Source organism: Monocercomonoides exilis (assembly GCF_001643675.1).
Source record: "Monocercomonoides exilis strain PA203 chromosome Unknown scaffold30-1206723, whole genome shotgun sequence".
NCBI classification, from domain to species: Eukaryota; Preaxostyla; order Oxymonadida; family Polymastigidae; genus Monocercomonoides; species Monocercomonoides exilis.
The window spans coordinates 915,508-931,947 of NW_027150575.1; the positions used below are offsets into that span (position 1 = coordinate 915,508).

At 42.6% G+C, this 16,440-nt stretch overlaps 2 protein-coding genes across 2 annotated transcripts; one reads left to right on the forward strand and one right to left on the reverse strand.

The window, feature by feature from the left end:
• Positions 1 to 2: 2 nt before the first annotated feature.
• On the reverse strand, positions 3 to 8,342 carry MONOS_8723 (putative ribosome assembly protein; the record flags this gene model as incomplete). Its single annotated transcript, XM_067879157.1, has 8 exons — positions 3 to 2,731; positions 2,924 to 5,198; positions 5,401 to 6,956; positions 7,133 to 7,569; positions 7,645 to 7,828; positions 7,900 to 8,094; positions 8,171 to 8,271; positions 8,330 to 8,342. 8 exons carry the CDS (start codon positions 8,340 to 8,342, stop codon positions 140 to 142), a joined length of 7,353 nt encoding a protein of 2,450 aa, XP_067725203.1. The 3' UTR covers positions 3 to 139.
• Positions 8,343 to 8,533: 191 nt separating this feature from the next.
• Positions 8,534 to 16,308, forward strand: MONOS_8722 (uncharacterized protein; the record flags this gene model as incomplete). The annotated part of the gene is made up of 4 exons (XM_067879156.1): positions 8,534 to 8,779; positions 8,849 to 8,968; positions 9,218 to 11,208; positions 11,305 to 16,308. 4 exons carry the CDS (start codon positions 8,534 to 8,536, stop codon positions 15,029 to 15,031), a joined length of 6,084 nt encoding a protein of 2,027 aa, XP_067725204.1. The 3' UTR covers positions 15,032 to 16,308.
• Between the last annotated feature and the right edge of the window lie 132 nt (positions 16,309 to 16,440).

Genomic DNA, 16,440 nt, shown 5'->3' on the forward strand with positions numbered 1-16,440 from the left:
GATAAACTTTTCTTAAAAAATTATGTTCAATGCTAATGATAAAAATAATCTTCCCATTTATTTGAAAATGCAAAGTCCAAACAAAAATGCTTTTAAAATTTCGATCTTTTGTTGCTCCAATTCATCTTTAAGGAATTTTTTAAAAACTCCGCCCGCTCAAATGGTCAGCTTCAAGACCTGATGCTCTTTCGTCAAATACTAATTCGTCTTCATCAGATACAATTTCTCCAGTTTCTTCGGAATCATCATCCAGAATGATTGTACCTTTTGGTTTTGCTGATACAATTGGGCTTTTTGCATCAAATTTATCAATAGAATCTGTTTTGGAAGACTCATAAAATGAAGGAAGGTTCGTACGTTGGTTGAAGCATTCAGAAATATCGAGTGGGTGATGCAACTTTCCCAATATCTTTTTCGAGTTTATTGGGGAACTTGAACACTGATATGAAGAAATCGGAGATGTGGTTGTTTCAGAAAGCGATGCTAACGCAAAGCTGTACGGGAACCTTTGCTGATACGTTCGCGTAATACGGCGGCTTGGCGATTGAGACACATATAGTGAAGGAATGTTGGGTGTGTGACTTGAATTTGAAGCCAGCATATCAACCGAAAATGATCTCATCTTTCGTTCTGATTTGCTGGATGCCCCTCGCTGAAGCTGCCTGTCTGTTTTATGGAACAGCTTTCGATATCTTGATGCTGCTGCCTCTTCTGCATCGTAATGCGCTTCTTTCTCTGTTCGACTTTTTGCTTTGAGTTCATTTACACTTTTCTCCTCCTTGCAATCTCCAAAAGTACTATCTGTATTTCTTTCATTGCCTTCTTTGCTTTCATCCCCTTCAAATTCTTTCTGCCTCTCTTTCTCCTTTCTCATTCTTTCTCTCATGAGAAGCTTTTGTTCAATAACATCCATCTTCTTCCAGTCATCTTCACTTAGAAGCGATGTACTTGTTGGCAAATGAACAAGAAAAGAAAGCGGAAGTGGTTCTGTTGGTGATTCTGGTCTGAGTATTTGATTAAATGCTCCTAAATTTGATTTTTGAGAAGCTTCTTCCTCAACTGATGAAGGATTAGATATTAACGAAGTCGATTGCATTCCGTAACTCTTCTGCTTTTTTGAACGGTTCTTCCTTTCATTTGATCCTTCACAAGCACCTTCTTCTTTTTGTTCCCAGTTGCCTCTGATCTGTCTGGGTGCTTGCCTTTGCCTTGGATTCTCCTCAGACAACGAACTGCGAAGATGAGAAACTGAACTCTTTGTTGCGTCATATTGCAAACGGATAGGAGACAACGATGACTTTGAGCCTGAGCCATTCGAAGACATCTGCGAAGCATAAAATGCCTGCTTTTTTCTTTTCTGGTAGGCCAAAGCACCATCAATCAACTTTTCAAGATTTGTTGTATTTCGGAAGGAGCGCAGAACTCTTTGCTGGAGTAACATATTCGAAGATGCTGGTAAGTCGGACTGATCGGGAATCTGTGATGCCATTCCATCAGCAAATGAACTTTTATTTGATGACAAATCAAGAGAGGAATGAAGAGATATCGCTGGTGCTCTTTTTGAAGACAAAGATCCCAACTGAGTTGGACTTCTGACCGGAGGAAGAGCTTGCGAATTAGCAGCATTTTCGATTTTATTAACAGTTTTCTTATTCTTCACGCTCTTTTCTATACTCTCGATCACTTTTTCTGTACTTCCCTTAGGCACCTTGAACTGAAACAACCCTTCGCTCCCTTTTCTAATCTCTCCGATTGTAATTCGCAGATCAGCTTCCATTTCCCTGAACATCGCATCAGCTTCTGAACCAGCTCCTTCCATCCCTTCGATGTCCAAGCTCTTCCACTTCTGTTCGTCGATTCTCCGCTTCTCCGACTTTTGCGCCGCTTGCGAAGCAGACTTCTCAATAAACGAGATGATGGCGTGTGTTGTCTTATCCGACAACTCCAGCTGCTTCTCTTCAATCCGCTCGTCTTCCTCCACAAGCTGCTGGAACTTGTGCTTCCACTCCGTCTCAGCCTGCGCTGCTTCTGCCTCCCGCCTCTTGTGCAGCCTCTTTTCTCTCTGCTTGATTCTCTGCTGGATCGTCTTCAAATCATCATACTCTTTCGGCTGCTTCGACTGTTCTTGAGAGAATTCAGAAGGCTTTTCGCCCCGTTTCTTGGTGTTACCAATTCTTGGCTTTTCTTCTTTTTTGCTCTCATCATAATCTCCTTCGTCTTGCCATTGCCCTTCTGATCTTTCTGTTGCACTTTCATCTTCTGTCTCCTTCATTTCTATCTCATTTGAATCCCTTTTTCTGTTCCTCTGGTTAAAACCATCTTCGATAGCACTCTCGTCACAGTTCCAGAACTTATCTGATCTCGGCGTCTTTTCTGTTCCCAAAGGAGAGGACAAAGCCGTATTCTCAGTGGATTTTTGTCTGAAAGAATTGCCTGTCTCTCTCAAATCACAAATATCTGTTTCATTTTGTCCATCAATAATCTTTTGTGCATCAGTTTCATCAACAATAACATCCAATTCTTCTTCTCTTTCTTCCTCTTCAATCTCTTCTTTGTCCTCTTCTTCTTTTTCTTCATCGGCATCTTCAACAGAGTTCAATGTCTGCTCCTTTGAATCAAGTTCTGATATCTTCTGCTCATGTTTGGCATTTCGTGTGTTTGGACGTGTTCTTTCTTTGACTCGCTGACTTCTCAATTGAGACAGACGGCGCATTTCCAGCTGTCGAATAATCTGTTTTTTTATTTTCCCATACATAAAAACACAATTCAAATCAATTCAATCAAAGGCGAATCATATCAATCAATTGCACGATGACGATATAATAATTTTGAGAATTGAGTTTCATTAAAAATGATTTCAGAAATAGAAATTATAATCAATGAATATTTCAGGATAAAAAAAGACACAAATTAAGATGCAAACCTGCTCCGCATTGTCCCTCACTTTTTCATTGAAATGTTCTGTTTTTGTGTCGACGTTCCATTCGTCCGTTGCGAACTTCCCCAAGCACTGCCCCCAGATTGACCACAGCGATATCTCCTGTGTTTGTGTCCAGACAAGAATAGACTGCGGAACTGAGACTGGAAGATACGAATAGAGCACGCTTCTGTTTGCAGGCACGGGGCAGAAGCGAGAGAGCTCAACAACAGCAGGCTCATCAATCGCATCGTAGTTGAGATAAGACGAAGGAGAAGTCAAAGAACCAGAAGAAGAAGAAGAAGAAGAAGATTGAATGGATTGATTAGCCTTCGGAGACAGCTGAGATGCCGACTGTGAATTATTCATTGAGCGCCTCTTTTCTGAGTACTGAATGAAGAGTGTTGCATCATAAACAACAAGATCATTGTTCTCATTCAAACAGACAAGCAAATAGCATCCACCCACTGATGAAATAAGAGAGGGATGCAGCATAGAGGAAGTAGGGCTAGTGGAAATGAAGGCATTTGCAGTGTTGGCAGTGCTGACTGATCGAGGAGAACGGGGCGACCGGGGAGAACGAGGGGAGCGAGAACGTGAGTGAGAGCGAGGGCGTGAACGAGAGCGGAGGGTTGAGCCGAGTGAAGGTGGATACAGCGCAGTCTGCTGGGAAGACGATCTTTCTGTGGGCTGAGAAGGGGAAATAGTTCTTTTTGTTGCAATTGAAGTCGATTGAAAAGAAGAAGAGAATGTTGATCTGGGTGTTTGTGAAGCTTGTGCTTGAAAGGAGGCCTGCTGGTTGGTTGGGAGAAGGAAAGAAGGCTGTCCAGCAGAAGAGAAGAAATTAGAAAAAGGCGATGAAGATCTTCTTTGTGACTTGTTTTGCCCACTTTGCGAGGAAAGAGAAGAGGAAAGAACAGACATTGTTTCTGTGAAATCTTCCACTCCTTCAAAAGAGAAGTGAGGAATGTTCTGATCACCCAATGAAGCAGGCGACGAACTCAAAGAAGAAGCCATTGAAGCTTTCCATGCTTCCAAATAAGGATGAGGAGTAACACAGCTTGGCGGTGTGGTCAGCGCTGATATGCTCATAATTGCTGCTTCTGTCGTCTCTTCAGCTGCATTCTGCGATGATCGTGTTGGAAGCTTACTTGTGCTTGTTTTGGATGTGCTTTCCTGTTGTTGTTGTTGCTGTTGCTGCTGTTTGATTGAGTTTTTGAGGAGAAACGAGTGTTGTGGAAGAGTCTTGTGTGAATGCTGCTGTTGCTGTTGAAGTTGCTGCTGAAGCTGTTGTGATGTTGAGTTCTGTTCATCTGCCTCAAATTCCTCTTCTTCTGCGCGTGATCTGTCTCTTCTCATCCTCCTGCTCTTCCTCTTCACCACTTTCGTGCGTGTCTTGATGACCTTCAGCACTTGCATCGATTTCAGATGGATCAACGCAATGTCTCCGCCAGTCAGCAGCACTGCCACAAACATCGTCTTGTCAATTGCTGCCACGCTCATCGCCTTCTCTTCCATCTGCTTCCCTTCTGACAGGCCAAAGGTGTCTGCATTCCACACACACAGTGTCTCTAATTCACTTGGTGCCACCAGCCGAGTCATCTCAGCAGAATAGGCGACGCTGGCTGTGATGGAAGAGGCAGTGTTTAAGACGCGGATGAGTGACAGGCCTGTTTTGCGGTCGACACTCCAGACAGACAGCTGAGGGTGAGAAGAGAGAGAAGAAGAGGTGGCAAGAGAGGAAGAAGAAGGGGAAGTAAAAGAAGACAAAGTATTTGAAAGTGAAGAAGAAGCAGAAGAAGAGCCGTTTGATGGGATAAACACGACAACAGCGTGTGAGCGGGGGATGTAGCAGAGCTGCTCCACGTCTTTGTCTCCTGCACTCACCACAGATGTTGTCTTCCCTGTTGTGTAATCAGCCAGCCCGACTCTTCCGTCTGCTGTGCCGTATATCACCCCCATCCCCGTGTCAGTCACTGCAAGCTTTGTTATCTCCCTCTCGCTGAATGAAGAGTAATACTTGTCTAATTTCCCATCAGCCAGCTTGTATGTCGCCAGGTCGCAGCTCGATGCCACAAGGAACGTGCAGAAATGGTCGTTAAAGACGACATCTGCAATGGCTGTGTTTCCCACTCGTCCAACCTCTGCACTCTGCTCTGGATTCACTTGCACAATCTGTGAGGAGGCCATTGACAGCTGGAGAGTGTCGCTGTTGAAGCAGAAGGAGGTGAACGTCATCGGAGGAGCACCACAGCTCAGCATCGCAGCTTCGCTGCGCATTCTGAGAGAAATACAACAAAGAAATATATGCATAATTGTAAAAAAAATAAAGAAAGAAAAATTCCGCTTTAAGATGATATTCTAAAATTTGTTCTCTCATTCCTTCAACATTTCTCCTTTATCTTAGAAAATATTATTAATATTTCTTTCATCACTCTTTTTGTATCCAATCCATTCGCACACAAACGCAAACGCAATCACACCTTGAATCCGAATTCGCACTTTCATTCTTTTCCTTTGAGCTAACACTTGCAAATGCTGTTGAAGCAGAAATCGTCTGCAAACAACTGAAAATGCGCAAGTCCCATACTTTTATAATCCCTCCTGCATCCACAGAAATGAGCAAAGGAGCCGTCTGCAACGCCACCAGATCCAAAATTGAGTATGTGTGTCCAGTCAGTCGTGTGATAGGCTGCTTGATCAGAGGATTCCACATCATCACATCCCTCTCAAACCCCCCCGAAAACAGCAGATGTGTGTCAACTGAGTACGAAAGTGCCCTCACCCCCTTTTTGTGCGCGGTGAGTGTGTTCTTCTGTGCCAGCTGTTCCACATCCCAAATCTTCACTGTTGTGTCGAGGGAGGCAGAGGCGAGCATAGAAGTGCCTGAGAGAAAACAAAGGGAAGTTACCCAGTCCGAATGGAGGGGAGGCGTGCGGGAGGTGAAATGGGAGGAGAAGGGGGATGAGGAATGAAAAGCTGATTGGGAAGAGAGGGAACGGGAGTGAATGGTGGAGAGACGAGTGGGAGAAGAAGAGAAAGAGGAGAATGACATGGGAGATGCGGAAGAAGATGAGAGAGAAGAGGAAGAAGCAGAAGCAGAAGCAGAGGAAGGATAATGTGACTGAAATGAGGAGTGGTCAGTTGAAAGAGCATTGAGGCTGTTTGTCGAAGATGATTGAGTTGTGCTTATTTGGATGAGTGGAGTTGAAGCAATGAATTGAGCGTCCAATGAAATGGAAGTGGGGTGTGTGACATGAGGATGAGATGGAGAATACAACGGAATCTGTTTGAGTGTCTGTGACTGTGTCTGAGAATGATGGAGTGAATTGGTAGAAGCAGAAGATGAGGAGGAAGATAGAGAAGAGGATAATGAAGAAGAAGAGGAGTAATTCTGTGATGTGGAAAGAAGGCTCTTCTGAAGTGGAGAGAAAGGGAGAGGTGAGGATGAAGTGTTGACTGGAGTGATGGAAGAGAAATCGGATGAGTTGGAAGCAGATTGAAGTGAATTGGAGACATATGGAGAGAGCGGAAGAGGAGATGACAATGAAATGGAAGAGGAAGAAAAAGAAGAAGAAGAAGAAGAAGAAGCAATCTTTGAAGAAGGGCTGAAACGAGAATAGTCAGAATTAGTGGAAGAAGGCGAGGTGATGTTTGAGAGAGCATTGGGCGAGGCAGGAGAGCAGTAAAGAGATGAATGTTGATTGGCAGCAGAAGGAGAAGACAGAATGTGTGGATGTGTGTGAGATGATAAGGAAGGTGATTGCGTTGAAGAGAAAGGAGAAGGAGAAGGCAATGAAATGAGCGGAGAAGAAGACTGAAGTGAAGCTGGTGAACGAGTTGGCGAAGGGAAATAGGCAGATTCTGAGAGAGGCATGGGCGAACGGGCGAGGGAATCTGAAGAAGAGTCGAAATGAGAAACAGAAGGAGAAGGAGAAGAAGATTGAGAAATGATGGGAAGAGGGGTGGTGTGCCCAGAACGAGGAGAAAGAGATTTGTAGGAGGTTGTTTGTTGGAATGTTGCATCAATCTTTTTGAGCTGGGGGAAATAAAAATAAAATAAAAGAGAAAAGAAGAGAAGAGAAGAAGAAAAAGAAAGAGGATTGTTGAAATGAATGAAGAAGAAGTAATGAAATTTTCACAATTAGCAATTGAATTAAAAATACAGTTAATTAATGACAATATGAAAATGAGGATGAAGATACAAGTTCACACAGCATCAGCGTCAAAGAGATGGATGTTTCCGCACTGCCCTCCCGAAAAGAGGACCGTCTTCATCTTCGGCTTCTCCAAAGACGAGCGATAAATTCTGCTGTCTGCTTCAATTCCACTCCTCACCGATGGATCAATCCCTTCCATCATCCCCAATTCCTTTCCCGTTGCACTCCCATTGCTTGATGCATCTCTCCTCTTTCTCTCTCCGTCTTCGTTCAGCCCAGTTTTCCTGCTTAAATCAGAAGACGAGCGAACAGAGGCGATTGACGAGGCTAATTTGGAGACGGCACTTGCTTCGTCAAAGTTGGATGAGGAAAAACACATCTGAGCATAAGGAAGCGGAAGCGTCTTCAGCTTTGTGTGCGCGTTAAGAGACCAAAAGGAAATCGTGCGGTCAACAGAAGCTGTGACTATCGTTTTGCTATTTGAAAGGTACTCTTGAGTTTTTGTATTATAAAAAAAATATTTAATTTTCATTGGAGAAGTTGGCATTAAAAAAATAAGTCACAAACTCAGGGCAGTTATAGAAGCATCATGCGCTAAGAAAGAATCAGAAAGCGCCCAGGAAGTGGAATCCCAGTAGTTGACATTTCCATCTCTGTGTCCTGTGATAAAACGTTTTGATTCAGGAACATATATCATGCAATCTGCGTCGCTTCGAATGTGTCTGTCAAAAACTCGTGGCATCGTTAAATACTATTAATGCGTTCAAATTATTCATAAATTTTAATTTTTATTTCATTTGATTCATATTTAAAGAATGATACATTTGGCAAAGACTGTCCGTTATCTCTGACAACATTCGTTCCACGTGCAACAAGGAATGCAGAAACATCTTTCCAAAAAATCTTTTTTGTGCAATCAAGGTCTATTTGATTGAATAGTTCTGCAATCTGAGCAATTGTTGTTGAGTTCAATTCTTCGCTTCCGTCCAGAAGCAATTGATGAATAATTATAATAAACTATGCAAAAAAGAAACATTAGAAAATTAAATGAGGTTTTTAACTCTTTGTTTACTAAATGTTTATTAAAGAAAACCTGTGGAAGGTCTACTCCTTTTGTCCCATGTCTGTCAAATTCCTTTTTAATAATTTCATATTTAATTGGTTCGAGCTTATAAAATCGTGATATAATAGGCTCTATATCATAATAAAGGTATATCAATCAGGATAAATTTTAAAATGTAAAAAACACTACCGCTCCAATCCATGAAATTTTAAAAAGGGTCAATAAAATATTTAGTTGATTTTTTATTGAATTAATAATATCAAATTTTAACAAAAGTCACATTTCAAACAAAATTTTTTATTCAACCATTATTCTCAAACTCGAACATACTGAAAGCTTTTCTTTTTCGATCTCCAGATTTCTGTTTTCTCGCTATTCGTGAGAATTTGAAACATGACTGATGACAATAGATCAATGAGCTCCATGGCGAGCGGAGTTACTGTAGATTTGCGTCAGGGCGATGCATTTTCGAAATTTGATACAGTTGTGTATTCTTTGCTCTATCCTTTGTACAATCAAACAAAACACCCGCCTACAGAATGGGCTGTATTTTTATGGATTGTGCAATTACTTCAAATGATCACTTTAAGTTTTTTTCGAATTGATTCTGATGGCAAAACAGTTAACAAGATCTCATACGTTTGTAATTGCTTTAAAAATTTTTAGAAGCATTCTTCCAATTTTTATTTCTTATTCATTTTTATATAGTATATTTGCTGGCTTGATGGAACATCATTAAGCTTTCTTGCAGATAAATATATTGCATTTGTTGTTATTGGAATTTTTGGATATCTTGTACTTCTTATCTCATATGTTCTTATTTGCGCAGTATTTTTTCGATTGATAATTTCATCCCAACCGTGGGTAATTTCTGTATTACGGTGGCTTGTTGAATTTACTCTTTCAGTATTATACATACCAATGATATCAATTGCTATAACTTCTTTTGATTGTTATGAATCGTCACAAAATGTGTTCTTGCATCGAATTTTCGATGGGGCGTGCTTTGGAAGTACTCTTACATTGATTGGAGTTGTATTTGGAATTATATTTTTGATAGTCGTGTTTTTTTTTCAGTTTTTGGTAAATAATGCGATATTCTCGCATAGTCCAAAACATGGAAACCTTTGGGCATCTCCAAGTGGATTTTCTCAGGGGATTATGTGGACTTTGATCGATGGTATTGTGTTTGCGATGAGAACATTGCATGGATGGCCTTTCTGGAGAGGAGTTGTGACTGTTGGCACTTCGTTGGTGATGGTGGTGTATTATGTGTGGAAGCAACCGATGTACAAACTAAGAAGCAATGCGATGAGAGCAAGCGAGTGGATGATATTCGGATGTCTGCGCCTTTGCGATGAGATCGGTTATGCTGTTGAAAAAGCTACAAATTCGTTCATTCCAACAATTGCATTTCAAGTTGCTGGTTTGATTCTCGGCATCGTTGGTTGCATTGTCTGCTACAAAATAGCGCAACGGCTGCAAAAGCGCCGCTTCCTTCTCACTGATTCTGGAAGCCCGATCATTGACATCACCTCCGAAGATCGAACCAGACAGCTTCCTCCTCTTAAAAACGCAGCCAAAGTGGAACCTGCCCTTCGTTTCTTGCAGATGCACCGCTATCGCTCGCTGGAGTATTTCATGTATGCAGATCTTGTCTTTGGGCAGGCGCTGAAGAAGCACCCGCACGACAGTCAGCTGAGCTTTGTGTATGCAGCCTATCTGAACGACTTCATGAAGAACTGGATGAAGTCGCAGAGTGTGCTGCGGTCAGCGCGGCTGAGCAATCCAGACTTCTTTCTGCGGTTTGTGCTGTTCTGCAAGACGAAGGAGAGCAACGTGGGCGAAGGCGGAGGGAGCGGAATAGGGAACGGTGGGCCAGGAGGAATGAGCGAGCTGAATTCACTCACTTTCACTTCTCTCTTTGCAAAGGCAGAGGAGCACCACGAAATGGCAGTGAGCTCAACGAAGGAGCTGTTTGAGAATTTGACCTCACCACACCCGCAATTCTCGCAAATTCCTGTTATTCTGCAGTCGATTGTGATGAATGAGAAGCAGTCCCGCACTTGTTACGAGGAGTTAATTGCATCGCATTCACAGAACACGAGTGTGCTGCGAAACTACGCGCGTCTGCTTTTGGACATCTACCACGACGAAGATACAGCAGACATGATTCTGAACAGAGCAGATCAGATTGAAGAGGACTCATCAACATCGTCTGGCCCAGCCATCTCAGCTGGAGTGGGTGACCCTTCAGCATCATTACAAATGGATATGAACGGAGAGGCGGAACAGGGCGCAATGGGGGGATTGGGGATGAGCGGGGCACGTGGAGGGACAGGAGAGGAGACGGACGAGAGAACAGGGAAGGAAACAGGAGGAGGAACTGGAGAAAAAGAATTATTTATAAATGATGGGCAGATGCAAAGCACATCTAAATTGGAGAATGTGAACTATGAGAATAAGAGGAGGAGGAGAGACGGGACGATCAGTGGAGGGTCCATCGTCACAAATGGGTCAGTTGGCAAAGCAGCAAAGAGGAAGCGGAAGAAAAAGAAGAAGAAGTCAGACACGATTCTGACAGAGTTGACGGGCGGCGGGCAGAGCAGCTCGTCGACGATGAATGCGATCACAGCGACGCTTGTTTTCTGCCATTTTCTAGCGATTATCATCTTCATTGTGGTTGTGGTGACATACGAGTCGATGGCGAGCGAGTACTCGTCTGGTCTGAACATCCTGCGGAAAGTGTGTGATCTGACGATGACGATTGGGCAGGTGTCTTCTTCAGCGCTGCAGTACTTTGTGCACGACGTGATCAGACACTGGGTGCCTCCCCCCGCGGACGGGTGGGCGACGTCGCTGATGAATGCAGAGATGCTGAAGACGAAGCTGACGACACTCAGCAGCTGGATGGCAGACATGGCGAATCAAGTGTACTCCCTCACCAGCTACGTGGAGCACTGGGAGACGCGAGACATTGACGTGTATGTGTTCACACTCACGCTGAAGAACGAGACGCAGCCGGACGGTACAGTTGTGGAAGTGGAAGACAGGAAGACGCAGATCTCGTCGCCGATGACTCTTATGCAGACGCTGACAACGATGAGCAACATGGCGCGCCTTCTGTCTGAAACGACGTTCAATTCGAGACCAACATACTACAGCTACTTCAGCGATCTGCTGTTTTTGTTCTTCAACCCCATCATCCCCATCATGGACGGGTGCAGACGAGCAATCACGGCAGACTGGGACAATCTGAATGAGAACTGCAACAAGATCATCATTGTGTGTGTGACGATTGTGGTGTTCTTTACGCTGCTGATTGGTGGAGTGCTGCTGTTTATCTACGCAGCGATGACGACATATGCGAAGAAGGAGAGGCAGAGATCGTACAGAACAATGCTGAATGTGCCAAAGGCGAAGATGCAAGGCGTGATCAGGAGGCTGATGAACAACGACGACAACGAAGAGACAGCAGAGATGACAGATTACTTGTCGCAGAACACACACAAGATGAATGACGAGGCGATGAGTGACATGCATCTGAAGCAGGAGGAAGACTACGACGATGTGGTGGATCTGTCAGAGGACGATGAAGCACTCAAGAAAGTGGAAAGAAGAAGATCGCCAGCTATTTCAAATACGCCTCATTCATTTAAGAGGAGTGGATCGACAGAGGAGAGTAATAATAATAACAATAACAGCAATAACAGCAATAATAGTGGAAGTATTTACAATAACAGACTGACAGGTGAGCTGACAGAAGAGTCTGATCAGAGTGAAGATGAGAACAGGAATGGAACAGAAGACGAGAACAACACGAAAGACACAAGAGGAAGAGGAGGAAAGAAGAAAAAGAGAGAAAGAGAGAGTGGAAGCGACGAAAAGAGCGAGAAGGAAAAAATCAGAGAAAACGGGCGTTTCAGTCCAAAATCGAACAAAGACGCTTCAAATTATGCGCAACAGGCATCTGAATCATCTATTGTTTCTTCTTCCTCGCCTGCCATCCAGCCATACGATGTGTCACAGACAGGCAGCCCCAACCAGCGCCACGATTCGTCTTCAAACTCGATTTCTCCGCGGAACATTTCTCCGACTTCATCTTCAATCACATCTGCGCAATCAGCTGTATCTCCATCGTGTTCGTCTCCTTCTTCACCAAAAGTTGCGCCTCTTTCATCTTCTTCGTCATCATCTGCTTCTTCTTCCACCACCAGTCTAACTTCGCCCAAGCGCCAGAAACAAGCAAACAATCTTATGTCATCACTTGGGCAGTCTCAGAATTGCAGCTCTTCCACAACCACACTCACCACAACTGTCATCGACCCATCTTCAGATCTCATTGGAATCAGCAATAACACTAACAATAATAATAATAATAATAATAACACTTCCTTATCTCCCACAGTCACTCCTCAGATGTCCTCTGCTTCACTCTATCAGTACCCCAGCGCCCGCTCTCCAAAGACGACGCTGTCTGCCTCCTCAACAATAGCCTCTCTTCAGACAGTCCTCACACAGCAGCCGTATTCCCTCAGTTATTCTTCTGCTGTTATGCCCACTGCACAGCTCCCCTCTGCATCTGCGTTGTCGTTCACACCATTAATGAATGAGAGTGCGAAAATGTCACCTTATCTCAACACAATCTCTGACGATCATTCGTCTCCTCTGATGGGCTCTGCACGCATGCTCCCTCATTGCACAGGCAGTAATAACAATAACAATAGCAATAATAATAATAATAGCAATAATAATAATAGCAATAACTCAAATGGCATATCGAATGAAAGCACACGCACAGACATGCTGCACTTCGGAAACGTTGGCGATGGTTCGAATGGAGATGAGAATGGCATTTCACACACAATCCCTTCTTCCATTCTCGGCCACTCTGCATCTACTACCTCATCGATCACGCCAACTTCACAGGCACAGCAGCTATTGCAGCAGCAGTACCAGATGAAGAACTCAAACTCCATCGTGTTCCAGCAGCACCCCATCCGCTCCACCACATCTCCTTCACTCGGGATGATGGTGAGACAGTCTGCTTCACCCAGAAACCAATCAATGCGTTCTGCCTCTCCTCTCTCCACTGCTGTCTCTGAGCTCTCACAATCAAAGTCTCAACTGCATTTGAGCGCCTTTGCGGGAACAGCAGCAAATTCGGCTTTTGCTTCGCCGTATGCTTCTGCTCAGCATCTTCCTTATATTCATCCACCGACTGTGCAGCCAGTCACACCCACACCTTCAACGCAACAGGGAAGCTCAAACGGAACATCGAATGGAGGGAATTACAGTGGAAGCACGCAGAACTCATCATCAGACTATGCATCAAGTGGGAACAAAGGAAAGCAGATAACTTCTTCGAAAGTGTTGACAAGTGTTCTGTTTGACGACGATGAAGAAGAGAACGAGAAAGCGCTGGGTTTTGTGCGGAATGCGGTGGAAGACAAAGAGTGGGAGGAGAAGATGGAGAGCGACATTTCAAAACTACAGGAGTCGTTTGCAGCTTTGCCATCTCCTGTGTCGAAGATGCTCATCTTCCACGTGGTGTGCAACATGCTCCTGTTTATTGTCGCCATCTGCATTGAGATCGTTCTCATTGTCTCCTTCGTCATCTCATACAAGGAGATCTCTATGAACATCGTGCTGTCGGGGATGAGGCCCTCCATCCTCTTCCAAATTCAGTATCTTCTCCTCCGCGCGCTGTTTCCCAGCCCGATTCTGCAGACAGACCAGTCCGTCGTGTTCAAAGAGTCCACAAACCCGATCCTGTACAATTCTACTTTCACATCCACCAACCAGACGTATATAATTGACTTGCTCCATTCAGAAATGGACTATTTCCAGGCGCTGCATTCGAAGTGTCAGTACGGGCAGAGCGAGACAAGCCACACGAACGACACGATTTTCGACTCGATTGAAGCTTCAAGGCTGTCAAAGGAGCAGAACATTGCGATTCTGTTGGAGGAAAGAGAGTGTTTCAATGCAACCAGCGAGGACTGCTCGGGAGCAGTGAGGTATCGGATCTATGGAGTGGATGGGATGATTTATGGATTGTCGATGCTGATATCGCGGATGAGGCTGAATGTGGAGAGGCTGAAGGGGATGGATGCGACGAAGCTGACGATGATGACGAAGGAGGTGAGGTACATTTTGTCTGCGATTCGGTATGACCTGCAGGAAGGGATAAGCAAGCTGACGAATGACATTCTCTCAGAAGGAGTGAAGAAAGTGCAGCAGTCGATAACGTATGTGGTGATCTTCACGATCGTTGACATTATCATCATCATCTTCAGCTTGTTCTTCAACTCACTCTCGTGGAGGAGGATTGTGTGCGACATGCGCGAAATATCTGAAAAATTGCTGCTTTTGCTGCCAATCAACGAGAATGCAAGGGAGATTGTGATGATGCCATCGATGTTGACTGGGGTGAAGGAGTTGGACGATGGGAGAGAGAAGATATTAGAAGCAGCACAGCAGCTGCTGGATGCGATTAAGAACAGAGAAGGAAGTGAGGCAGTGAATGCGCTGATTAAGCAGCTGATGCAGGTGACGAAGCGGCAGTTTGACGAGGAAGAAGGGACGATGGCGAAAGTGGAAGGGCAGATGGGAGAAGAAGCGATCAAAGAGCACAAAAAGGAGCATCTGCTGTTGAGGCAGCGAATGACGTTGATTGGCGACCAGATCAAATCGAGTGACGAGGCAGCGTCGTCGACAGGGATGCACATTTTGACGTCGCTTTTTGATGCGCATTTCACAGACGATGATGTTGTGTTTGGGGAAGTGCTGCTGGCGAACGGGACAAGCTCTGTGTTGGGCGTGTCTGTCAACATGGATCCATCATCATCATCTTCTTCTTCTTCCTCTTCTTCTTCTTCTTCGTTGTAATCTTTCGATTACAATAAATAAGGAATGGATTCATTCAACACAAACTTATTAATACAAAATAATATCTCCATTTTTGCATATTATTTTAAAAAATAAATAAAAGTTTTGATATTTTTCAGTCAGATTTTCCATTCCCTTTCAAATTCCTCATTCATTTAACATTTCAAATATGCAGTTGTGTATGTTTTATTCTGCATGTAGCTTACTCAAATCCCTTTTTTTAATAAAATAAGATTTTTTTCAGTTTTATTTTGTTTTGTTTTGTGTTGTGTTGTGTTGTTTTGTTTTGTTTTGTTTTTATTTATTTGATGGAAGTATGCAATCACTCTGTTCTCCTATGCATTTCTTCATTCCTCTCGTTTTGTATTGCTTGTCTGCTTGTGTTAGTCTTAGAGAAAGCCAAATAAAAATATTGTTTTCATAACATTGTCGGTGTTATGCTTTAATAATTGTTGAAAAGTCATCAAAAAATATTTTTTTTTCTTTCTTTTTTTCTTTTTTTTTTATGAATATTTATTAAAAGTATGTTTTGTTTCGTTTTTCTTCAAGTGTTTCAGCACTTCTATTACTTTTGACATATGTTTTGTTTTGTATGTTTTATTCACCATTATTAAACATATTTAACTTTTTTTCATCAAATTCTGAGCCGAAGAAATGCAATTGCTTTGCATTATGCAATTCATTAACAAGAAATTGTTCTTATCTTTTTTGCCATTATTGCCATAGATATTGTTGTTCCTATATAATTCTTTGGGTGTATTTTGTGTTGTTTTCACTGAATTCCCAACGAAATTTCCAACCACCTCCTTTTCTCTCTCTCGTTATTCTTCTCTGTCTGCCCATGTATGAATGATTCAGTTGGCAAATGAATGCATAAAGTTTGCATTCCTTTTTGAGTTTTGTTGTCTATTTTCTTTCATTTCCTATTCTTTTTTTTTTTTAATTTTTAATTTCATTCTCAAATCTGCCACTTGTCCCTTTTGTTTGAAGTTTGTGTGAAAACTTGATAAAGTTTCAGTTTTCAAAGAATTAATTAGAAAAACAAAAATTGAATCCTTTCGCATGTTTATTATTGTTTCACATTGAAATATCAAATAAAAAAAAAAAATAAATAAATAATTTTATTTCTTTTTTTTTTCCTTTTGTGAAAAGAATTTCTGTTATTCATTAAAGAAAGATTATGAAACTTCAACGTTCATTCCTCTTACCACTTATAAAAAAAACTTGTATTTTTTTCATCTCAATTCATTTATAAAACAAATATTTTTTCTATGAAATTCAGATTTTTTAAATGTTAATATCCAAAATTTTATTTATCAATATTTGTTTTATTGGCTATCATATTTATATTTTCTTATGAGTTGAAAAGAAGATGAAAATAAAAAAAAACAAGGATGAAAAATATATGT